Genomic DNA, 26,016 nt, shown 5'->3' with positions numbered 1-26,016 from the left:
AAATCGTAACACGCTTTTATCAATGGAGCACTTTTGGCAAGCGGCTGGTAATAATTTCTCTCTTCCGTCTCCTGATCCCAGCTGTAAAGGCATTGTTGGCACATCGCAGATGCATATCTGCATTCAGGACTTGCCAGGACGCAGCTATGACTCATTTTGGCGCTGGTTTTCACAGCCGTGAATGTGAGAGAATGCTCACATAGCTGTGGTCTGCTGTCACTGTTTCAGCCGGTGCCTGCACACTATTCTCATTGAGAAGGTGGAACGTGGTGTGCGTGATTAAAGTGTATCAAGATTTTGTAGGGTTTTTTTTTTTCATTTCTCATCCTTGTTGTTTTTAGTTGACGGAGGCCTTGCAGGTCCAAACACCACCTGTTCCTCCTGGTCCTTGTCATCCGCCCAGGGTCGTAGGCAAACCCAAAGCAAGAGAGGTGCAACTACGCTGGGGTAAGCTTTGACTTTGTGTCTGTGCTTATTGTGTATAACAAATTAAGTGTTTCTTAAAATCATGCTATATTTAGTATGTATTTAGGGTTAATTGGGGGTTGAGAGGTGTATATACACAGTCTTTTAAAAGTTTGGGGTCATTCATTCAATATTATTATAGCTTGAAATAACTGTATTCCATTTTAATATATTTTAAAATGTAATTTATTCCTGTGATGGCAAAGCCATTGTAATATGCTGAATTTTCTATTCTTTTTTTTTTAAGATGTCTTTATTTAATCAGTTTATCAAATGGATTTGCTGCTTAATTTGTATATGAAGAAAAGAGAAGGATCTTGCATTTGGTTCCATTCACATGTAACACGATTTCAAGTCTATAATAGAATCCACCAGAGCAAAAAAAAACTTTGAAAAAAGAAATAAAAAGAAATGCATTTGCTATGTTATGTATGCAAATGAAAGGATTACATGAGGAGATACTAGAAGTCTTCTTTATTCTTAGAAAGTGCAAAAAAAAAAAGTGCTCAGTGCATATTATATTAAATTATATTATATTAATATCAACAAATGTTTCAGACATGCAGGACTTTCCTTAGTGTTCACATTCTATTGAAATGGTTCAATTTCATATTCAATTCCTCACATATCAAGAGCATGTATCCAGTCAATCAATTACTTCATTGTCAATTGAGTAATCAGGTCATCTAAATTTATTTTTTTAAGGCCAAATCCAGCCATTGTCTTTTATATCATTCATTTCCCCCAGGATTTTGCGATCGCTGAATTTATCGCAAAAACAAGCAAACTCTGAAATTTTCGCAAAAGAGCCCAAATTTTCGTAATTGCCACACATTTTCCACATAATTTGGGCTTAGAAGCATCCCGTGACGTCACCGCAATGCGCATTCAAGTCAAAGAAAGTCCTTGTGTTCTCATCAGGACCAATTTACAAGAGCTACATTAGATAAACAAAGCGAAACAAATCTGCGCAGAACGTTTATCTGCTCGAGCCGCACGCTGATCTGGATCATGTGACACAGCGCTGGGAGATACAGTGAAGAAAGTAGTTGAATTCACCCCAGAATCAATAACATCTCTGTGAAATCTTGTGAGAAGCATTCATATTCAGCGAAGAATTCTGTTAAAGCTGACATCAGAACAAACGCCACTAATATAGCCTATATATTTTTGTATTCATTAAATTAGATTTAGACATTATGAATAACAGTAATAAAAGTAAATTTTATCAGATGTAATATATTTATTACCTCTGTAAGACATCTGCTAAAGATCTGGGAATCATCTGCTGTGTACTCTGATAAACGTCAGACTAAACGAGATTAGTGTGAGTGTTTTACTCTAAGGTGCTGGTGCCACCTTTTGTAGAACTTAATGGCACCAGTGCTGGTGGCGTCAAACTAGGGCTGCACGATATTGGGAAAAAATACATTGCGATATTTTATTTTTCTGCGATATATATTGCGATATTAAATCTTATCAAATTTTTTCTTACAAACAAAAATGCGGTGAGCACACGTACATTCTCATTTTAAATGATTTAAACATCAGAGTATTATTTAAATTAGAGTAAATGATTTGTTAGTAACTTTAGGATATGGTTTGAATTGTTAACATATTAACTAACATGAACTTACCACGAGCAATACTTTTGTTACTATATGTATTAATCTTTGTTTATCTTAGTTTATAGAAAGCACAGCTGTTCATTGTTACTTCACAGTGCATTAACTATGTTAACAAATACTGTACAACTTTTGATTTCAATAATAAAGGCTATAGCCTAAATGTTGAAATTAACAATGTTGTAGAAGTGCAGTTTAGTAATAGTAAATGTTAAATAATGTAGTTAAATAGTTTAATTAATAGAACATTATTGTAAAGTGTTACAGATTTTTTTAATATACCAATTCAGACGTCTCGTGAGTTCAGTGTTGGACAGGTCAGTTGTTTAAACCATTCATTAAATTGAATCGGTTCAAAGGAATCATTAGTTCACGAATCAGACGTGTTGTGTAATATCGTTCTTATATGTGCCCTGTTAAAATGACAGGACTTAAAAACACATGCAAATGATAAACTTTCACTCTATGATGGTTAAGCTGTGCAATTAATCCGCGAATCACATGGCTGGAGAGCAGCTGGCAGCTGGATAGATTCGTACATCGCGATATCGTTTCTTAAACGGCACATCGTGCAGCCCTATGTCGAACGTGAATCTAGAGACCTACAGTGGTTTTCGAAGTAAGAAAAGTCATAACAGTGTTCGAAGAATGTTGGCTGTGGTATATTTTCACTGCAAAACAATAAATAAAAAATATAGCAAATTTCATCCAAGTAAAACAAAAAAAAAACGCAACAAAATCTGTCATTTCGATCGCAAAAATCTCAAAAAATAATTGTGAAATCCCGGAGGGACTGATCATTGTACTGTACTAAAAATGTATCATACAGTTTTCTTGACTTGTTATACTCAAAGTCTGTCTAACAGTCTTCTTCTTAACAATGCCAACGGTTTACAGTATACCATTGTAGATAAGGTTTAATCCACTTTCAAACTTTAGTTTCTAGAAATGGAAGCTCTTGCTCAATACATTTCCATATTAAATGTTATCTAATCATAAAAGCCATTCATATATTCATAAAAAAGACTGTAATTCCTGCGCCCTTAAAAAGTATAAAAATGTCTTCGATACATCTCCAAAAAATGTAAGTTTTTAGGAGAAGGAATTTATTAAACACAGACCTTCCTCTAAAAATCCCATCGTTAATATTGCTAAATCCGGTGCGAAACAAGAACCCATTTATGATACCTGTAACACATTATTTATCAATATAGTTATTTTTTTGAAAGTTTAAAAAGCAGCGTTTATTTTATTTTATTTTTTGTAGATGTTGAATTATTAACTGTTACTTTTGATTAATTTAAATTAGTCCTTGCTGAATAACTTTTTTTTTTTACGAAATCTGAATATTTTCTCTCATTGCATCTGTTAGCGCCCCCTCTGGTGGATGGAGGTAGTGCAGTGTCTTCGTACAGCGTGGAGATGTTCGCTCCCCAGATGGACGAGGGCAGGGAAGTGTACCAGGGCTCTGAAGTGGACTGCACAGTGGGAAGTTTACTGCCCGGCAGGACCTACAGCTTCCGGCTCAGAGCTGCCAACAAAGCTGGAGTGAGCAAGATATTACTTGTTTTTATAGTTGCTAATAGTTTGCGTTTTATACAATGTGCCACATATAGTTTAGCTTCAGCTAATAAGAATATTTTATTGGTATTCAACAGTATGGCCCTTTTTCTGAGCGGTCTGAGGTCACGACAGGTCCAGGGGCCCCTGAGGCGTGTCGGCCCCCTCATGTCATCTGTAAATCACCGACATGTGCTGTGATCAGCTGGGAGGTGAGAATATCCCATGATGCAAAGTATTCTTTGTGTCAAGCAAGTAGCTTTGAGGGTAGGATTATTTTAGTCAATTACTTCATTGTGACTGAATCAGGGTTATTATTATTATCATTATTATTAACTGTATAAAAAATAAATATTTATAAAAAACAACTTAGAAACAAAGAAATAAACATAAAAAACCCTCAAAACTAAAGAAACTAAAGAAAAATTACAAAAGCTTTATCTAAAATAAAAGGACATAACAATGTAATGTTTTGCATGTTTTTATGATTGTTTTTACCTAAAAACATAATCAGAAAAAAAACAAAAAGCTTGTTTCTGTTTTGTTTGATTTGATTTGATTTATTTTTTAAGTTTTTATTTATCATATTTGTAGTTTTTTGTTTTTGCTTTGTTTTCCTCTTTTGTATTTGTTTTGTCTAACACATTGGCTGTGTTTTGCCCCCATACAGACCCCTCCCTGTAATGGAGCAGCAGTGTCAGAGTATCGTCTGGAGTGGGGGGCGGCAGAGGGCAGTATGCAGTTGTGTTACACCGGTGCTGCACTGTCCCATGAGATGAGGGGTCTACTGCCTGCCACCAACTACTTCTGCAGAGTACAAGTGAGAAACGCTATCATTCTCACACTTATTTCATCTCAGTGTTGAAGCTATTGGTGAGATGTGATCGGGCATGCGAAACTAAACAGGAAGTAGCAGTCTTGATGACAGGTTATACTTTTATTTCCTGTGATGGCAAATAAATTCGCTTGATTCATACAAATAAGATGATGGGGCTGGTGCCAACTTTACATTCTCAGTGCCACCCAGTGGATGAGAGACGGATAAAGTTGTTGTTGTTTTTTTCTTGTCCTGTGTGCTTTTTAATAATGTGGTTTATTACTAAATTGGGGACGGTTATTCTGTATATTGATTATCGGCTGAAGTTTTGTTAAATTAAATTATTTTGCAACCATTTGTAATTATATTACAAAATATGCTCATTCCCTAAATGTTTCTACTGGGACAGTTAGCAGATTTACAAAAGCAAAAACAGTTAAATATCAATTTTCTTAGGAGTTGCATTTGAACTAAAATAAGCTAATGTTGTAACGGTTAATTCTGTAATAGATGCTTTAAATCTTTCATTGTGCAGTGTTTTTTAAACTATCATCATAGTTGGTCGTGTAGTTGTTATTGCTCATCTTGATGATTTCTCAGCCTGCTCAACTAAAAACAAGTCAAAGATTAAAGTTGTATTTGTTGTTAATGTCAGGTCTGTATAACATTTTAGTCGCTCACTGACTGTGTGTTTTTCGTGCCTCAGGCAGTGAATGTAGCTGGTGTGGGGCCCTTTAGTGATGGCTTGCTCTGCCAGACGCCCTGCTCTGTGCCAGCGCCAGTCGGCAACATCCACGCTCTCTGCGAGTCAGAGATGAGAGCGGAGGGCAGCAGGGCCACAGAGACGGGCGAGGATGAGGAGGACGAGGAGGACGAAGAGGCCAGACCTGTCCTTTACTCCCCATCCACCTGCCTGGGGCTATGCTGGGATGCGCCGTGTGATCACGGATCAGAGATCACGTCATACCTGATCGATCTGGGAGAAAGACAACCCATCCTTACTGGGCCCGTAACCAAATACATCATCCAGAACCTGCAGCCAGACACCACCTACAGGTACAATGAAATCTTTGTTATTAAACAGTAGCAAAATAAACCGGTGTTGTCCATTTCATGAATGTAGGACCTTATGAATCTTATAAATTAAACTCCACAGCCTTTCCAAAAATGAACATGAATCGGAATGAATTCATGAATGTATATGAATGAAAATTGAGGCATGTGCTTGTGTGTTTGAAGGATAAGGATCCAGGCTCTGAATAGTCTGGGAGCAGGACCCTGTAGCCACACCTTTAAACTGAAGACCAAGCCACTGCCACCCCTCCCTCCTCGTCTGGAGTGCACCGCTTCCAGTCACCAGACCCTCAGGCTCAAGTGGGGCGAGGGCCCGGCCAAGGCCCAACCCACTGATTCCCTACAGTACCATCTCCAAATGGAGGATAAAAGTGGAAGGTTAGTAGATGCACTGTTGGTTCATTACAATATATTTTACAATGTGTCCTGACCAGACACAAGAAAAGTTTCAAGTAAATTTCCCTGAAAGCCAAATACTAAGATTAGCTAAATATGCAGTCAGAGTTGTTGTTGTTGTTTTGTTTTTTTTTAAGAAATTAATACTTATATCTTGCAAGGATACATTAGTTTGACCAGAAGTGACTTAAGTAAAGTTGTTTTTTTATGATATTAAGAAAGATTTATATTTTAATTAAATGTAGTATTTTTTATTTACTTAAAGAAAGCTCAATCTTGGTTACTAGAAAAATTGTAAGCATCACAACTATTTTAAACATTTATAATAATGATGAATGTTTTTTGAGCAGCATATTGGAATGATTTCTGAAAGATCATGTGACACTGAAGACTGTAATAGCTTTTGATTAGCTATTATTAGCTTTTTTTCTGCTGAGAAGTTTTGTAATAATTGGAATAAATTACATTTTAAATGCATTAAAACAGAAATGTTATTATTTAAAATTGTAATAAAATTACCGTGTTATTTTTATTTATTTATGTTTTCATTAAATTCAGTCTTGGTGAGCATAAGATACTTTTTTCAAAACCATTTAATAAATTTAACAACTGCAAACTTTTGAAAGGTTGTATAGTACAAACATGCGATATGGAAGGGATGTGTTCCACCTTATAAATCATTCAATTCATAAATCATTAGTTATTATTACATGTATTTATTTGTTATTATTAATTCATTCAGAACTCATATTTTGTGTGGGTCTTCCTTCAGGTTTGTTATAATTTTAAAATATTGTGTATTTTCTGACTTTATAGAGGTTAACTCTATAACGTTTCCTCTATCTCTGTTTTTGTCTCTTCCTAAAGGTTTATATCCTTGTATAAAGGACCCTGTCACACTCACAAAGTGCAGAGGCTAAATGAGTCTACCTCTTACGCGTTCCGCATCCAGGCCTTTAACGAGGCGGGCGAGGGGCCCTTCTCCACTGTTTACACCTTCACCACCCCCCGCTCCCCACCTGCACCCCTAAAAGGTACAGAATCTGCTGCCAGAATTTCATTTACTGATTACAAAACTTCATTTTCATGATTTGCTTCTGAAGAAACTTTTCTTCTTATTAGTATCAATTATGAAAATATTTTGTGGTATTTATTTATTTTAAATATAGATGTGTTCAATAAAGCTTCACTTGTATTTTACACCGAATATTATGCCTGGCTTCTCATACGGGAGCTAATTTATGTGCATAAATAACAATAATTGCACAGCTTTGTTTATTGGCATGTTGCAGCCAGTGTTATATTTAAAATGATCAGTCTCTCACTCAAATTAATTATTTTAAATTGATGCACTTTGACAACAACATCCTAAAACATAATTAATGTTCTGCGGTTTGACCTGAAGTATTTTTGCATGCAAGTTTGGTTTGTTCTCATCATCTCTACATCTGTCTGTGTCTGACTTCAGCTCCTCGTGTGGAGCGTGTGGACGAGTCGTGTGAGGTGAGCTGGGAGACACTGCCACCTATGAAGGGAGATCCAGTCATCTACTGTTTGCAAAGCATGCAGGGAAATTCGGAGTTCAAACAGGTACCTATATCACACTATATCAGGTGAATGTACGTGTTTCAGTAGAAAACAGCTCATCGAACACTTAAAAACTATCCATTTTAACCTCAATGAAGCATCTCAATTAAATATTTTGATTCACTGTGAGGCAGCAGTGTCTCAAATGTAGGTTCGCACTAGTAAGCACAGAGGTCAGGGCACTCAGCAGGTGCGCTCAGCAGACAGCAGGTGTTGGGTTCAGCAGTTTGGATAATTATTAAAGCATAATGACGATCTAATGCTCATGGCTTAGTGACAGTTATTGCACTTAATGTTATATCTAAATCAAATCTATCCACACACATTTGTTACGTTATTGTGCATGCTCTTTATTCTGACATCATGGTGTGACTATGGCTTTCATTACCTTTCTTTGGCAAGGACTCCATAAATGTTAAGATGCAACAAAGTACAAAATATAGAAGTGTTGATGGTTAAAATGAAAAACTCAAAAGCTCATTATATATTCATACCTTTGTGTTGTTCCAAACTATAATGACTGTATGTACAGTAAATAATGCATAGTTATATGCAACTAACCCTAGACCAAAACCTATTCCTAACCCTGTAGTAAGTGTATGTAGTAAATTAATACTACTTAGTACTTAAAGCAGCGGTAGGGAACTTTTGACGCTCTAGCAGTTAATAAACAGAACTGCTTGCATCTTGCGGAAGAACATCGTAGCCGGAACTACTTCTCTCTGTTTATGTCTATGAAGAATCACAAAGGTACTGGGTTACTCCGCCGCGGTATCCCCGAAGCAATCTAAAATAGTCCGAATATAAACACTTATTATAGGTGCACCCTAGTGATTCAGGACAAGCCAAAAACACGGTTTGGAAAATGGATTCATGGTGTATTCCCTTATTATATACATTTTTCTAAATTTTGAACACAAACAAAATTACGGACCCCAGCTCTGATTGGTTGTTTCTTACCGGGACCGTAACTGCAAATGGCAATAGGACCACTGGGAGGAGCCAGAGGAGCTTGATTTTTTTTCCACAGATTATCTTTCTCATATTAAACTGTCAGGACATAATGACAGGTTTAACAAATATGTAAAAAATATATTTTTACAAAAGTTACCTACTGCAGCTTTAATTGTGTAACTATACTGTAACAAGGTTACCTTAAACTAAAGTCTAACCCAAACTTGTGGCACCATATTTAAATTACAAAAAACAGATGTGATTTGATGACTTAAAGGGTTAGTTCACCCAAAAAATTTAATTCTGTCATTAATTACTAGCCCTCATGTCGTTCCAAACACGTAAGACCTGTGTTCATCTTTGGAACTCAAATGAAGATATTTTTGATGGAATCTGAGAGCTCTCTGACCCCTCCATAGACAGCAATGTAATTAGCTTCTTTGTGTCTAAAAAGTATTCTCGTAGCTTCATAAAATTGCGGTTGAACCCCTGATGTCACAAGGATTATTTTAGTGATCTCCTTGATATGTTTCTGGACATTGGTCATGTTAATTACATTGCTGTCTATAGGAGGGTCAGAGAGCTCTCGGAATTCATCAAAAATATCTTCATTTGTTTTCCGAAGATGAACAGAGGTCTTATAGGTTTGGAATGACATGAGGGTGAGTAATTAGAGACATACTTTTCAATTTTGGGTGAACTAACCCTTTAATTTTTCTCACAAAGTATACAAACTCCTTGTACATGTCCCTTTAAACGTGGGTCCTAAGGGGCCCCCTGGAGAGTCGGGTAAAAACATCACCCAGTTGTCTGTAGTTGCGGTGTTTAATTCCTAATAGAACGTTTGATTTAACTTAAAACCACTCTACCGTGAGCACCTGTGCGGGCTGCCTCTGAGTGACTGAAGATTGAGGGTAATGGAAGGGTAAAGCAGCCTCACTGGCTCTGACTCACCACCCCCTGCTGAGAGACACTGTAGGAGACTGTAGGCATGATGGGAGGCTTGTGTTTGTGTTGATGCAGCCCACACACACGTGCACAACTTCATCTTCATATTCTCATGTTCTTTGAGAATATTATTTTTCTGCCTACACATCTGCATCCTTAAAATAGACTTGATCAGCTCTTTACTTTTTGTTGTGAAAAATAATTAAATTAATGAAATGCTGAATATTGTTCTGTATAAATTAAACTGATTACTGATATATTCAAAAATGAGTACATTTTTGGTCTTCTATTATAATTCACTACATTATAATATACACTATTAAATTGATAAAGTAACGGTATAACAGTGAAATAGATATTTTATGATGTTAAAAGACTATTTTAAGTAAATGCTGTTCTTTTTTAACGTTATATTTATCGGACAATCTTAAAAAAAAAAAGGTTTCATGGTTTCCACAAAATCATTAAATGGCACAACTGTTTTCAACATTGATAATAAGAATAAATGCACCAAATCAGCATATTAGAAAGATTTCTGAAGGATCATGTGACACTGAAGACTGGAGTGGAATTTCACTTTGGATATGTTTTAAAGTATATTAAAATAATAACACTTCTTTTAAATTCCAAGATTACTGTTTATATTGTATTTATAATAATAATACTTTATGCAGTATTTCATAATATATTTGTTTAGTTTTTAATCAAATATTTAATGGTTGTCTTGAATTCTTTCAGATCTACAAGGGCTCAGCCACTTTCTACCAGCTCCCTAACCTGAGCTCGTCCACGGAGTACCGATTTCGCGTCTGTGCCATCCGGCAATGCCAAGACGCCCCCGAAATCATCGGGCCCTACAGCTCCACCGTCATCCTGCTCCCACCTCGCGTCGACAGCCCCGGGGGCTCCGGCACCACAGGATCCAAAGCAGCCGAGGCCCAGAAGCCAAAACGCAGCATGACGGACGAACAGTTTTCCTTCCTCATCATTGCCCTCTTGGCCGTGACATCCATCCTCATCGCGGTCGCCATCCAGTACTTCGTGATCGAATGAGACTCGGCCCTGCGTTACATCGTCAAAACGAGTTTGTTTGTTGATGTTTTGTTTTTCTTTCGTTATTTTTCGTTCCGCCACCAGCATCGAGGAGCCGCGTGAAGGATTGAGAAAAGGAAGTTGCAGAATCACTTCACCCAATCGTTTGATCTATCTTTCCTCTGTCCCTTCTGCGCATGCTGTCGAAAGAACGCCGTTCCCTCCGTGGGACTCGGAGGGCGAATTAATGAAGGATCAGCAGTGAAGCTCACCGCTCATAGCATATCATCGTACAACTTCATTTATTTGTGTAGCTGTAGTCTTTAAGTTATTTATACGTATAATTTCAATTGTAAAATGTTTAGTGTCAGTTTCGTTCAGTGTCCCACAGCTAGCTCGGTGGTCGCGCCACTCACCGGTTTGCTATCTTGGGCCTGGGACTCGAGGGCCAGTGAATACGCTGTCGGCGAGGGGGTACAGGCGAACAGAAGGCCCACCGGGGGTCCAGAGCGAAGTCTACAGGTCTACGATTTAAAAAGGGGGATCCAAGACCGATACCGCTCAAATTAGCGAACGTTGATTTAGCACTTTGCTCAGAACTTTTTTGATGTTCAGAATGTGTAAAGGATGCAAAAATAACTAGAGAAATGTAAGTATATTTTTGTACAGTATGATACGAGGACCTGAGATTCTGGCTTAGCATGGGGAGTAAGACTATGACTATGAATACCAAACTAACTCAGCTTTATAGTTATTTTTACTATCATGTACGTATACTGTAGCTTGTTTTCACAATCAAGCAGCTGCTTTGCTTCAGAATATTGTGGGTCAGCACAAACAATGTATGCTTCTCGGAAACCTTTCCTTAAGTCGTTACCTTTGCACCTTAGTGAGAAGAGAAAAAAATACTTATCGAATGCATCTTGATCTTGTGATGCGTTTTATAGAACATGTTCTCCAGTTGCGCAAGCCCTCAATGTGTTTTGGCTGTTTTTAAAAATGTAGTACCACAAAAAATTCTTGAAATGGTTTATTCAGCCAGAAATCATGATTTGGAAAGACATATAGTATTTTCTTAATTTCTCTATTGTTGATTTTTTTTTTTTTTTTTTTAGTTTTAGAAACCAGATTATCGCGTTGTGTTATACTCTACTTTTAGCAATATTACTTTTTGATGTAATCTCAAGAGTATTGAATATAGGACTAGATATTAATTTTCAGATATCTTTTTTCTTATCACGCATTTGAACTTTATTTTTATATGGAAATAAAACCATTACGTTTATTCTGTCCAGCAGAGAAATTAAGAAAAGCGAAAAGCGCAAGAAATTAAATGCAAACCGCTGTGATGAATTGTGTTAATCCTACTTGTACTTCCTGTGAATCGATAATTTTTGCCTTTTTCTCTGTGTGTTAAAGTCTTGTGACTGTCAACGCTGTGTCACAGCAGCATGATGGTCCGGTCGTATGGTTATGTGTCGTGCTTTAGTTATGGGCATATGAGTGCTGTCAACAACTGTTAACAACTGAAGGTACCTTGCAAAAGAAGCCTTGGATGAAAATTAATTACATGATTTGGTCTTATAGATATTCTGCAGATTTCTTCTGTTTGTCATTCAATGAAAAGAAACAAAAACTCAAACTCCTATTTTTGATAGTGATAAAATGTAATTGTGCCATTTTAACATCTCCCCACCATGGTAGGCATTTGGGTCTTGGGAGACAGAAAAACATAAAAAAATCAATAAAATATGCACAAAAAAATGAGACCATTTTTATGTAATTTTAATGTTTGCAGTTACCTCATACACCGTACATTCCAAAACAAAGATTTGTTATAGTATACATACTACCAGACATATCACTTTAAAATGTTCGTTATCAGATAGAAAATGTATAATCATATATATATACACATATGTGTATATATGTGTGTGTGTAACTAAAGTGTGTCTGTAAAGTCATGATATCTACAGACCGATCCATGCACAATAAAAGATTTATAATTCTTAATTGTCTTCTTTTACTGCATGTTGCCATATATGTAGATTCATATCACTATGATAATGTTTTTGTATCTAAAAAAATGTTTGCTTTATTTGATTTAATTGTATTTATTCAACATTACGTTTTCAAAATTTCAGATTTCATGCATCACACATTTTAATAAATCTAATTTCACAATTGCATCTACATAATCTAAATATGAACACTTCTATTAAACACTATTATAGTAATGACTTTTACTATATTAATTATGAGTAGTATATATAATATTTTGCATCTTAATTTTTCTGGGAAACTGGTAAATATATGTTTTCAGATTTTGTGTTTAGTCTTAGACTTTCTGACCAGACTGTGTACAAAGAAAGTTCATTCTTCCTGCATATGGTTACATTTTGTCCACAAAGTAAGAGCCACCAGGTTCATTGGGTTGGTGTGTTCACTCCAGACAGATTGTCTGTTAAATAAGATTATTCTTCAGCACCTGGATAAAGTGTTAAAGCATATTATAAAGCCATTAAGATTATCTAAATGTATTTTTCTGTAATGTTTCAAAACAGATTTGAAGTGAACACAATGCACCACCTGGCACACCAGGAGCTTGTTTGTGCATCAACATGAATAAAGATTGTGTTAGACATTGCCAGTGTTAATACTAATTAACTGTTCATATTTCTAATTCAGTACATCTTTTCAACTAATATATATATATATATATATATATATATATATATATATATATATATATATATATATATATATATATATATATATATATATATATATATAAGCTAGCTGAAATAGGTTTAAGTGTTCTAATATTTTTCTTTATTGCAAGCAACAGTGGCTAGATTTTTTTTTTTTTTTTTTTTTTTTTGTTAAATATAATAACCCTCTTTTATGCTCACTAAATTGTAATTTTAAGAAGATATCGCCAAAAAATGTTGATGTAAAGATTACAAGTCCAAAATTTTCCAAATTGTTTAATTGGATAAAACTTGATAAATACTGATATGCAAATAATTATCATTACCCAGCGCTTCAAGACCATGAAGACCATATTAGTAGAGAGTTTGCACTTATATCAGTGTTGCCAAGTCCCAGTCTTCCCGCGGAAGTGGGCTAATTTAACACTGTTCCCGCAGGTCGTTTTTCATGTCCGACTCCAATGTAGAGACTCTGATAACATGATATTTATCCCCTGGAATGTGAATTTTAGCAGGGGAACCCACCAAAAAAAGTTTTTATTTTACTCTCCCGGAATGCGATTTTTAACTGGAAATCCCCTTGAAATGCTACTGGCCTAGATTTGATTAACGACTGGGCGGTGGGTTTTCTTCTGTAAACCTGGCAACACTGACTTATACATGCATCAAGAGCTGTTCATTTAAACATATTTTGAAAGCCAAAGCCCCACCTCTCACCTCCATCCCTATCTGTCTGCTGTCTCCACCTCTTGTGATGTCACTATTTAATTAAATACTGGACTAAGTGATATTCTGCACGCACACAGGAGAGGAGAGGTGACGCTCTCATCTCCTGTAGCAGAGCACCAGATACTACACCCTACAAGTCTCGTCTCATCTCCTGTTAAAACTCGCCACCTCTTTGGTTCCTCCTTCCCTGATGCTGAAACAGACTTTCAGTGAAGAAGTCTCATCAGAGTTCTTCATGCTCAACCTCTTTTAAAGTTCTTTTGTACATTTACCATGATCTCTTAGATCGAATCAAGGGGCATCTGCAGATTTGCATCAACATGGATGAGTTCATGGAGGACCACCACTGTGGAGACTCTCTCTTCCCAACCTCCACCCTAATCCCTGTCACCACCATTTGCATCCTGCTCTTCGCCGTCGGCATAACTGGCAACACCATGACCATCCTCATTATCCAGCGCTTCAAGGACATGAAGACCACCACCAACCTGTATCTCTCCAGCATGGCCATCTCAGATCTGGTCATCTTCCTTAGCCTCCCCTTCGACCTCTACCGCCTCTGGAAGTACGTACCCTGGGTCTTTGGGGAGCTGGTGTGCCGTCTATCACACTACATCAATGAAGGATGCACCAACGCCACCATCCTCCACATCACAGTGCTCAGCATGGAGCGATACCTGGCCATCTGTTTCCCTTTCAAAGCCAAAGCTGCCATCACCAAGAGGAAGGTCAAGTATGTTATTCTGGCTCTGTGGGGTTTTGCCTTGCTTTCTGCTGCTCCAGTGTTCTTCCTGATGGGGGTGGAGTACGAGAACGAGACGATACCTGACCCGGACACGCGGCAGTGCAAGCACACACGCTATGCCATTGAATCAGGGCTGCTGCACACCACCATTTGGGTGTCGACCGCCTACTTCTTCTGCCCTATGTTTTGCTTGCTCTTTCTGTATGGATCCATCGGTCGAAAGTTGTGGAAGAGTCGTCATGAGCTTCATGGCCCCAATGCGGCAGCCAGACAGAAGGTCAACAGGCAGACCGTCAAGATTCTGGGTGAGTGGGTCTTGGGAAGTGTTGAGGCTGGAATACACTACACGACTTGAAACATCTGAACAGGTTTAGAAACAATACGCATCATTCATTTGCAATGGTTACAGAGGAAATCTGGGCACGACTGAGGATTATTCCATTAGAATTATCACGTTGGAATTTCAAATCATTCTAAACTCCTCAAACTCATGCCAGAGAATGGATGACAAATGAAAACACAGTGGCGTAGGGGATTTACGGTTAATTCCCAAGGATCAGGTACGTAAATGAAGACAAGATCAGGAGTCAGAGATGCAAACAATTGAAGAACAATTTACTGAAGTAAACCGTTGAAAGTTTCAATAGCAGTAGTTAGCTTCAATTTGTGTGGGGAGTGTATAATCATACTCTAACAGAAGTCACTAAATAAGACATTCATTTAGGTTTAAATAATTCTAATTGGTTAAATCTTAGAAAAACATGCAAAATCTTAACAGATCGGTTCACAGCACATCTCCGAAGGTTATTTAGGTGACAAGCGATTAGAGTTCACGCCTAATGTGTTGCTCCAATTTGTCGAGATAGTGAATTGGTGGGTTTTTGTTAAATGAGAGACAAAATCATCACAATTAAAAGAACCAAAGGCTTAAACATCTAAACTAAATTTATTTAATACACAGGTTTCACCATTTGAGTTGAATTACTGAAATAAATGAACTTTTCCATGATATTCTAATTTGGGATGCACCTGCAAATGCTTTAAAAACGTATAAAATGGTCATGTACAGTAGATGAGAGGCCCTAATGACCTTTGTGACCTACGCTCACAGAAGTTTCCAGAATCCACCGATTCAGTCTTCTAAAATAAGCTCAAAATATCAGACATGTTTGAAATCCTTGACTCAAAATGAAAATCAGCATAAAAAATCTAAGCAAAAGTCGCGCAGTGTATTCCAACTTTAAGGTAACAGTCATGGATATTTACGTTTGCCATAGTTCATTCTTACAGTTTTAGGGACCTGGACAATAACAAGTATCAAATCTTGTAGTGTAAATGGTCACACGAAAACTGAAGGAGCCATATTTAGAGATCAGAATGTCATAAGACATAGAGTTAGTTAGACTCTTGACTTTTGTCATTAAGTGACCATCCCAAAACCCCTTGTGTAGTACTCAGAAACCTTAGCAGTCAAGACCTGAGTTTGTTGAGTCTGAGTTAAGACCAAGACCAGAAGAAGGTCTATATCATTTTTAAAGTATGACTATTCTTTCCTTTGGCACGAATGAAGGCTAGTTTTTGTCATACTCACTTAAAACTCTGCAGACCAGTGCACACCAGTGTGTTCAGTCTAGAGACGGAAAAGCACAGAGCAGATCAGATTTCGTCAATCGGCACAGAAAGATATGTAAATATGGTCTTGGATTCGAGATAGGTGAGATACAATGTCCAACACTTCATCCTAGCCTCACGGTGGCCAGCAAGGGTAGGCCTGTAGTCGTACCACTTTAAATGTTTGTAAATCTGTGAATATTTGCACTGTTCATCTCAAACATTGATATTTTACAATGTCCATATGTTGCAAATTAAAGTTGTTTTGAAATGTACAACTTTGTCCTAACTTGACCAAAATAATTTTAAGTATAAAGAGTGTCATATTATGATTTACCAACACTACCAATGTGAGCTATTATCACTATGTAACACTTTGACTATTGAATAAAGGCATAAAATAAAATAGATTAAATCAATCTTGATTTTAATTTCCACAAAAAAAAGTTTGGATCTCTTTAAATTCTTTATAGTTGAAGACTAGATGTGCCGATATACAATAACAGAACATCACAATAAAATTATTATTATATTCTTATCAAGGGCCTTTCAAAATATTGTGAAAAAATTATTTATTATTCAGATTTTAGAATGCATTTTTAGAATATCCCATTATCTGGTTAAAACGCACAACTCTGCTGCATTTTTTTGTTCAAAATCGTAATAATATTGTACACCATGATAAAAGCTTCAACAATTTTCGCAACATAAAAATTTGATACAGTAATACAGTGCCTAGTGTAGACCAACCACTTTCTATCTATCAGGAGGTTGTGGATGTTTGTAAATTCATTTATTACAAGATTCTCCATTCTTCTCCATTTAAAGTGACTTGGGTGAGACATGAGTATTGCCTAGTCTTAATTAGCAGTAGCAAAGTCTTTCCAATGTAATGGAATGATGTCAACTTGAGTGAGAAAATGTCTAACAGATTGCAAATATGTAACTTACGTATCTTGTCAATTTATGTACATTTATGTCTGATTAGCAGATGTTTTGTCTTCATAAATTAGTATGCAACCACCCAGAACATGGACAAATCTCATTTTTCTACTAACCCTACCCCTCTCTTCTCCTAGCTGTTGTTGTGTCGGTCTTTGCCATCTGCTGGCTTCCTTACCACATCGGTCGGTTCCTCTTCACACACGTGGATGACTACCACTCTGCCCGGCTCAGTCAGGACTTCAATGTGGCTTCCATGGTGCTCTTCTATCTGAGCGCCTCAATTAACCCCGTCCTCTACAACCTTATGTCCAACAAGTACCGCTCCGCTGTCAAACGCCTCTTCCTGTTGCCCCACAGGCGCCATCACGGGCCCAACCAGAGGCATACCTCGACCCGTGATGACTTCTCCATGTGAACAGAGACATGCAATGCAGTGAAGGAGACAGAGGAAGGCTTACGGGAACATCAACCCGGCTGAAGAGGAGCGTAGGCACCTGGGAGAAGTAAAGAAAGTGTGAGCTTCTTGGATAAGAGCTGAAATAATTGGTGTGATGGAAATCAAAAATGAGTTTGGAACTGATTCACAATGAGTGGAAAAAGCTTGTGTCAGTGACTGTGCTCGGGGGAAATGACTCATAAATGAAGGGTTTCACACAAATGCATAATATCACAGTTATTACACACTGATAGCAATCATGTAGTCTAGATCAATAATGTAAAATAGGTTTTGTATAGAACTACTTGATTAATGTAAATATTGTGACTTGCAAGAGCATATTTTGTTGTTGCCAAACCAGTTGTGGTGGAAGAAACTGTAAACCATTGCAGACACATTAATGCGGTGTGGAAATCAGCTCGATGTTTCTCTCTTTAAATGAATGCTACACCTGAGCTCAAAACATTTGATGTGTCATGCTTTAGAGAGCCTTTGTGTGCTTCTTTCCTAATTTAATCTTCTAATTGACCAAGCATTGTCTTGTTGCAGTGATGTGTTATTTCTATTTTAATGTGTTTGTGTCCATAAATTATTCTATTTTACTCTGTTGGAGTAAATGTCCTTTGCACATATTCATATCTATTATAGTATTAATATGTATGTTGTATTGGAATCATTTTAAAAACTTTACAATATTATTATAATAATATTTTAATCATTATAAAATTCTCTCTCTCTCTCTCTGTGTGTGTGTGTGTGTGTGTGTGTGTGTGTGTGTGTTTATATATAATGAAATCATGACAAATCATAAGAATGTTATTTAATGATTACAATATACTGTATTATATTATAACTTCGTTTATTGTAATCATTTACATTATTTTTTTATAGATGGAAAGTAATTTATTTTCTGTGGCTTTTGAAACAACATTTAAACTTAAGAGACTAAATGATGTTTGTTCAGCAGTAATCAAAATACAAAAAAAGTTAGATATTATTAAAAAAAGTTATATGTGAATATATAATATCTTTTTTTAAAAAAAATCTAATTTACCCTTAATTTAACAATTTTCATATGAAGTGTTGCTCAAAAAGTTAGAGCCACATACCCTTTGCTGTATTAAGCCCCACAAAACATCACATTTCATTTTCATTCAGAAATGTAAAGTTAGTATTCAAAAGATGACTTGAAGTTGTTTTTGTATAAAGTGCATAACCTACTCTACAATAGCAGTCCATTTCCAATAGGGGGAACCGCTGTCTTATATTAAATTAAATTTATGCATTTAGCAGATGCTTTTATCCAAAGCGACTTACAGTGCATTCAGGCTATCAGTTTTTACATATCATTATATGCTTGACTAATACATTTATACAGCATAACTACAGTATACAACTTTTGGGAGGTGAAAAAATATTTTTTATTCATAGAATAACAAATATCGAATTGAATACATCTGAATAAATAAAACATTCAATCAAATATATTTAATAAAAAATGTTTTATTGTCAGCTTATTATCAGCTTATTAATTAAATTAAAAAGACATACATACCAGACAAGATCTGCTTGAAGTTAGTATACAATATGATGATTTACAAATTTTTATTACACATTAAAATCCCAGTAACTCTGAACCCTTAATTGTAGTTTAGTTTTTCTGTGATACCTTTATTTATATTGTTGTTTCTAGAATTGATCAGTATTTAAACATTGTTCAATATATTTAACAGTGTATATCTATTTATCATTAATATATCTAACTGTGATATATTCTGGGAGAACAGTGTTTAAATAATCCAGCTGTTTTACTGAATGCATGTATTTTGTGTAAAGTGGTGTGAGATGATTAATACAGGTTTGTTCCCACATGACTGAACTATCTGGTGAAGTGTCAGGAAGGGTCACAGAAAGCATTGAGACATTATTTCCTCCGTCAGACAGCCACATGTTTGGAACGTTCCTCGTGGCTTCCTTCCAAAGACCTTCAAAGCACTATTATAAGGACTCGGCCTGATGTGTTCCCCTTCGGCCAGCCTCTTGACAGAGAGATTGTTTGCTCTGAGCTAATCTCAAACGCCACAGGACATGAGCTCACTCAGCTGTGGCCATGTTTATAGAAAGAGGAGGAAGGGGTCTTAATCACATCATAGCCTCAAAAGAAAAGGAATCGGGATCTGGGTCACCTTGTAATTGAACAGTCCATTCATTGCAATTCTTGAAGAACAGATTCTAGAATGGACTACTTGTTCACATTCCGGTCTTTGATTATGATTGATTGAGCAGCGTCTGAAGCTGTTATTGATCTCTGTTTAATGTCATGTCCAACAACTATTTTAAATAGTAATAAATAATAATAATACAAAATAATAATATTATAAAATGAAATAAAAAAATAATAAAAAAATAATAAAAAATAAATACAATAAAATTATATATATAAAAATCTATATTTGTAAAATAATTATATATATATATATATATATATATATATATATATATATATATATATATAATCACTGTAAACCACAGCTTGTTGACATATTGTCTTAGTACTGAGGAGTGCTTTCACATAAGTTTTATTTTTTCATTTTTTTTACATGCACCAGTTTTCCTTCAATCTGATTTCAGATTTTTTTTTACATCTGTTTTCCAGTTGTAGTCCAATTAATATATTTGTTTACATGTGTTACATATTACATATTAAACTTCACTTTGATATAAAGGTTAAATATAAATATTAAAATTAGTCAAAACTATTTTGAGCAGTGTAGTTTATACATTTGCTCATATTTACATTCTTTTTTGACATAAAATACAATTTATTGTGATACAGTTGTGTGTGTGTGTGTGTGTGTGTAAAACCATTAAACTATTTTAGAATAGTTTAATGTCCTGATTTAGAAATGCAGTTTGTCAACTGCAAGCCGTTCTATTCGCCGCGGGAGTTTCATTCGTTCATTCTGTTCAGTGTTTATATCCCTCCGCAAGCGCATGTGAGCTCAGCTTTACAGAAACTTGCTGATTAGATCACAGACACAGAACAACAACACCCGGACTCTGTTTTAATCATTCTTGGGGACTTTAACAAAGCCAATCTCTCCCGTGAACTGCCAAAATACAGACAGCATGTTACTTGTCCCACCAGAGACAGTAATATATTGGATCACTGTTACACCACAATAAAGGATGCATATCACTCTGTTCCACGAGCAGCTTTGGGACGTTCTGATCAGTGTCTGGTTAATCTTATACCGTCCTACAAGCAAAAACTTAAATCTGCTAAACCTGTAGTAAGGACTGTGAAGAGATGGACCAGCGAAACAGAGCAGGATTTACAATCTTGTTTTGACCTCACTGATTGGAGTGTTTTTGAAGCTGCTACCACCGATCTGGACGAACTCACAGAGACCGTAACATCCTATATTAGTTTCTGTGAGGATATATGCATTCCTACCAGGACTTATTTAACATTCAACAATGATAAGCCATGGTTTACAGTAAAACTCAGACATCTTCGTCAGGCCAAAGAGGATGCCTACAGAAATGGGGACAGGGTCTTGTACAATCAGGCCAGGAACACACTGAACAAAGAGATCAAAGCGGCTAAAAATACCTACGCTAAAAAGTTGGAAGACCAGTTTACTTCCAACGACTCAACTTTAGTGTGGAGAGGTCTAAGAGCCATCACAAACTACAAGACACCATCCCCTTGCACTGAGGCTAATCAACGACTTGCTAACGACCTGAATGAGTTTTATTGCAGATTTGAAACCCCCATCACCCATTCTGACCATCTCCCTACACAACCATTAACACATCCTGCATTCCCACCCTCCACACCTCCTGCTCTTCAAATCTGTGAAGATGATGTGCGCCAGGTCTTCAAGAAGAACAAAACAAGAAAAGCACCAGGCCCAGATGGTGTTACACCAGCCTGTCTGAAAACCTGTGCTAACCAGCTGGCCCCCATCTTTTCACAGATATTCAACAGATCCCTGGAGTTGTGTGAAGTGCCTTCCTGCTTCAAACGCTCCACCATCATCCCCATCCCAAAGAAACCCAAAATAGCAGAACTTAACGACTACAGACCTGTGGCTCTAACGTCTGTCGTCATGAAGTCATTTGAAAAACTGGTTCTGGCTTATCTGAAGGACATCACTGGACCCTTACTGGACCCCCTCCAGTTTGCTTACCGAGCAAACAGGTCCGTGGATGATGCAATCAACATGGGATTGCACTTCATCCTGCAACATCTGGACAAAACAGGGACTTATGTGAGGATCCTATTTGTGGACTTTAGTTCTGCATTCAACACCATCATCCCAACAGCCCTTCAGACCAAACTGACCCAGCTCTCTGTTCCTAGATCTATCTGTCAGTGGATCACCAGCTTTCTGACAGATAGGCAACAGTTAGTGAGACTGGGGAAATTCACATCAAACAGCTGCTCCACCAACACTGGTGCCCCTCAGGGATGTGTTCTCTCCCCTCTGCTCTTCTCCCTGTACACCAACGACTGCACCTCTAAAGACCCCTCTGTCAAGCTCCTAAAGTTTGCAGACGACACTACAGTCATCGGCCTCATCCAGGACGGTGATGAGTCTGCTTACAGACAAGAGGTTGAGCAGCTGGCTGTCTGGTGCAGTCTTAACAACCTGGAGCTGAACACGCTCAAAACAGTGGAGATGATCGTGGACTTTAGGAGAAACCCACCTGCACTCCCCCCACTCACCATCATGAACAGCACTGTGACTGCAGTGGAGTCATTCAGATTCCTGGGAACCACCATCTCTCAGGACCTGAAGTGGGACAATCACATTGACTCCATTGTAAAAAAGGCCCAGCAAAGGTTGTATTTCCTTCGCCAGCTGAGAAAGTTTAACCTGCCACAGGAGCTGCAAAAACAGTTCTACTCGGCCGTCATTGAGTCTGTCCTCTGTACTTCAATAACTGTCTGGTTTGGTTCAGCTACAAAATCAGACATCAGAAGACTACAGAGAACTGTTCGGACTGCTGAAAGGATTATTGGTGCTCCCCTGCCCACCCTTCAAGAACTGTATACATCCAGAGTGAGGAAAAGGGCTCAGAAAATCACTCTGGATCCCTCACATCCAAGTCACCCCATCTTTGACCTTTTGCCATCTGGCCGGCGCCTCAGAGCCGCAAACACCAGAACAGCAAGGCACAAGAACAGTTTCTTCCCCCAGGCAATCTACCTCATGAACAGTTAAATGTTCCCTACTTATGCTTATAAACGTGCAATATCCTTATATTTATTTGTTAATCCTCCATCCTAGAACATTCCCGCATCTCACTCAATCCTATTCCATTATCATTTATAGCACAATTGTTTATACACTTATTTATTTGTCAATTCGTAAATCTCTTTTTTTGTTGTTTTTTTCTGTGTGTTGTTGTCTCTGTGTACTGGAAGCTTATGTCACTAAAACAAATTCCTTGTATGCGTAAGCATACTTGGCAATAAAGCTCTTTCTGATTCTGATAAAATGAAAATGACATGGTGAAGCATCCAAATGCAGTGATTTGTTTATTTAAATAAAACAACAAAAGTAAATCCGTTACAAAAAGGAGATTTCAAACATGACTAAGTAAATCACACCTAACATCCAATAAAGGACAAAACCAGACAAAGACGAGCAGTGAGTCTGAAATTGCGTACTGTCGGAGTAACTTCATGATTGTTAAAAAAGCATGTTCTATATACTATAAATATGGATAGTATGAATATTGTTCAGCAGTACTCCATCTGCCATGATGTTATTATCATGTGACTTACTAGCATCAGTTTTGCATTGCTTCACTCCCTTGGCCTCATGGGATTGTAAAGTGCATCAACCGTGGAATCCAGGCAGAAGCAGTAGGTCATCCGGGTACTTTTTGCATTTGTACTGGACATAGATTTTATATATAGTATTTATATTTTTAAAAAAAAATCCTAAACGTCAATCTTCTGCTGTTCTTTCCTTAGCCTTTTAATATACTTACCAAAAGGAAAATAAATGGAAAAAAATATTTTCTTTTTCATTTATTTTTTTATTATTTTATTTAGTTAGGGGAATTGAAAAAAAAAAAAAAAAGTTTTGTCAGCAGATCTCACTTACTTTTTATTTATTTATTCACATTTTTTTTACCTTTACCAAATGGTTGAGAAGTCAGTTCATAGTAAATGTAGAAATAAATTTATAAATAACATTCAAATTTGACATTAAAAATGTCAAAAAATATATTTTTGAATAATATCTTTTAAATAAAACTTTAAAAAATATATAAATATATTTTATTTTTCAATCAACTTTTTTAGCCAAAAGTCACGTATTCATTTATTTATTTTTAAATAACTATTTTAAAGGCAACAAACAGCATTTCCAACATTTGAAACATGAATTTCGTTTTTTTTACTTTTTTATTTAATTTTTTGGTACACATGCATACAAGTTATTTATAACGATTAAATTAAAATACTGTTTATTGTTTTACAAGTTTTAAACATTTTGTTCAACAAGACCTCAGGTCTTATACAATAGGTCAAAAACAAAAGCAAATAAGCTCAGGCCAAACTCCACAGAATGCCCTAAGTACAGTAAACTAGTCTACAAGCCTGTCATCTGGAATAAACATCTCAAAGGTTAAAGTTGCATTAATTAATTAATTAATTAATAATAATAATATTCATTTAATCGTTTCATGCAAAAGACTGTCACTACAAGTCAAGTAGATTATTTATCTGCAATTTTCTATTTCATGCTTTGCTTTGTTGGTTCTCTCTCTTGTAAACGCAGCTCTTCATATTCCTCTGTCACATAAACTGCATTCAGGGTGTATGTTTTTTGCTCATTGTGTTATGTGAAATGCTTCCTCCATCTGATGAAGTATTGTGCAGGAAATATCATGATGTAAGCCATCATCTTAAATCTAAAGTTCCTTGTTCCATCTTGACAGTTATAGCTATCCCACATTTTAAAGCAGGCAGGTTATAGTGTTGACTGAATGTCAGAATAGAAGGTGGTAAGAAAGCAAGCTACGGTGTTTGGGAACAAGGAAATAAAACGCACCTTCACTATGCTGCAGAAATAATAATCTAGTCTAACACTGAACACACCCCAAAACACACCGCCTTTTACACAATGTTATGCAATCTTAAAAAACTTTGACTGTCGACACAACGACATTTCAAGATGGCAGATGTGTTGACAAGTTTTGAGGAATCCAATGTGGCATCTACGTAGGCTATCTATGGTTCTCTTAACATAATAAGCTTGTTTGAGATACATCGGTGCGGCATAAACCGATCGGCATATGACATCAAAGAACAGATTCTTCTTGAACAAGCCTATTATCTCAAGGCCACAACTTAATGTTGTGTGGTTATGATATAAGGATAATTATTTTGTATTTTTTCCTAACATCACAAAAATTGTGCAGTATTGTGGGATTTACGGTATTTTTAAAATATAATTTTCAATATGTAATAAATGAAATGTTTATATTTATATAAAAATCTATTTTAAGGAAGATCTACATTTTCCAATTTCAGTGACGGTAATACATGAAGACATGCTGCCATCTACTGTAAAACAAACACTTTTAAAATGAAAATAACATGAAACTTGAACTACAGCCACTAGATGGCAGTAGAGGATTATTTAATGGCTCATTTGCCATTAGATTTATGTTTAGACATCACTAAGCCATTATTTTATCAATTGAAAGTTTAGTTTTTTTAACTGAAGTAAACTTTTTTTTTTTTTTTTTGCAATTATGTGATAATATTACAGTCAAACCTGAACATGTGTTATGTGTTTTCTATGTACATGTATATGTGTACATGTTTTATAAGGCTTTGCTTGTTCATTTTCAAACTCCAGAATTTGTTTATTTTTAATTATTCAAATATACATTTCAGTACAGTATATATACTGTATGTGTGTGTGTGTGTGTGTGTGTGTGTGTGTGTGTGTGTGTGTGTGTGTTCAAGTTCAAGTCTGCTTTATTGTCAATTCTTCCACATGTACAGTACATACATACAGAGAATCGAACTTGCGTTTCATATCGATTGCGTGTGTGCTTGTGTGTGTTAAATCAGCATTTTAAGCTGTTACGGTCATGTTACCACGTGCCCCTCTCTGTGGGGTATGTTGTCACTTTTCACTTGCATACTCTCCAGGTAATAAAGAAAAACATGTGCACTGTATTAATGAAACAAGACCACATGCAGTATTTGTACTAGACGTGCATCTTCATTCTAGTCCTTTGTGATGCGATAATATGACGCATAAAACGCTTGCATCTGATACTCACATGATTGGCATCAATTTTCAAACCGAAAGTTCAAATGGGGCATAGTAGGCTAGCCCACT

The 26,016-nt window shown here is 36.4% G+C and overlaps 2 protein-coding genes across 5 annotated transcripts in view; both read left to right on the top strand.

Annotated features, from left to right (window-relative positions):
- The window catches only part of LOC113115315 (fibronectin type-III domain-containing protein 3a-like), an 81,132-nt gene extending 68,661 nt beyond the window's left edge, over positions 1-12,471 (top strand). For 3 of the 4 annotated variants that reach the window (XM_026282797.1, XM_026282799.1, XM_026282800.1), the window contains 9 exons: positions 342-447; positions 3,463-3,638; positions 3,749-3,862; positions 4,321-4,470; positions 5,174-5,523; positions 5,707-5,919; positions 6,805-6,971; positions 7,406-7,527; positions 10,165-12,471. In XM_026282797.1, the coding sequence (XP_026138582.1) occupies positions 342-447; positions 3,463-3,638; positions 3,749-3,862; positions 4,321-4,470; positions 5,174-5,523; positions 5,707-5,919; positions 6,805-6,971; positions 7,406-7,527; positions 10,165-10,479 (1,713 nt within the window). In that variant the 3' untranslated portion in view covers positions 10,480-12,471. The remainder of the gene's footprint in view (positions 1-341; positions 448-3,462; positions 3,639-3,748; positions 3,863-4,320; positions 4,471-5,173; positions 5,524-5,706; positions 5,920-6,804; positions 6,972-7,405; positions 7,528-10,164) is intronic. The other variant, XM_026282798.1, reaches the window with a different exon arrangement.
- Positions 12,472-14,184: 1,713 nt separating this feature from the next.
- LOC113115568 (growth hormone secretagogue receptor type 1-like) lies at positions 14,185-17,871 on the top strand. Its single transcript, XM_026283143.1, has 2 exons — positions 14,185-14,948; positions 17,334-17,871. Exons 1-2 carry the CDS (start codon positions 14,219-14,221, stop codon positions 17,612-17,614), a joined length of 1,011 nt encoding a protein of 336 aa, XP_026138928.1. The 5' UTR covers positions 14,185-14,218; the 3' UTR covers positions 17,615-17,871.
- The last annotated feature ends 8,145 nt before the right edge of the window (positions 17,872-26,016 follow it).

Source organism: Carassius auratus, chromosome 15 (genome assembly GCF_003368295.1).
Source record: "Carassius auratus strain Wakin chromosome 15, ASM336829v1, whole genome shotgun sequence".
NCBI classification, from domain to species: domain Eukaryota; kingdom Metazoa; phylum Chordata; class Actinopteri; order Cypriniformes; family Cyprinidae; genus Carassius; species Carassius auratus.
The sequence above is the reverse complement of the archived record's forward strand: the minus strand, read 5'-3'. Positions and strand labels throughout refer to the sequence as shown.

Bases quoted from the DNA above. Each gene is read 5' to 3' on its own strand.
- LOC113115568 (XM_026283143.1), top strand. From the start codon at position 14,219: ATGGATGAGTTCATGGAGGACCACCACTGTGGAGACTCTCTCTTCCCA. The intron at 14,949-17,333 runs GTGAGTGGGTCT...CTCTTCTCCTAG, and splicing joins GCAGACCGTCAAGATTCTGG to CTGTTGTTGTGTCGGTCTTT.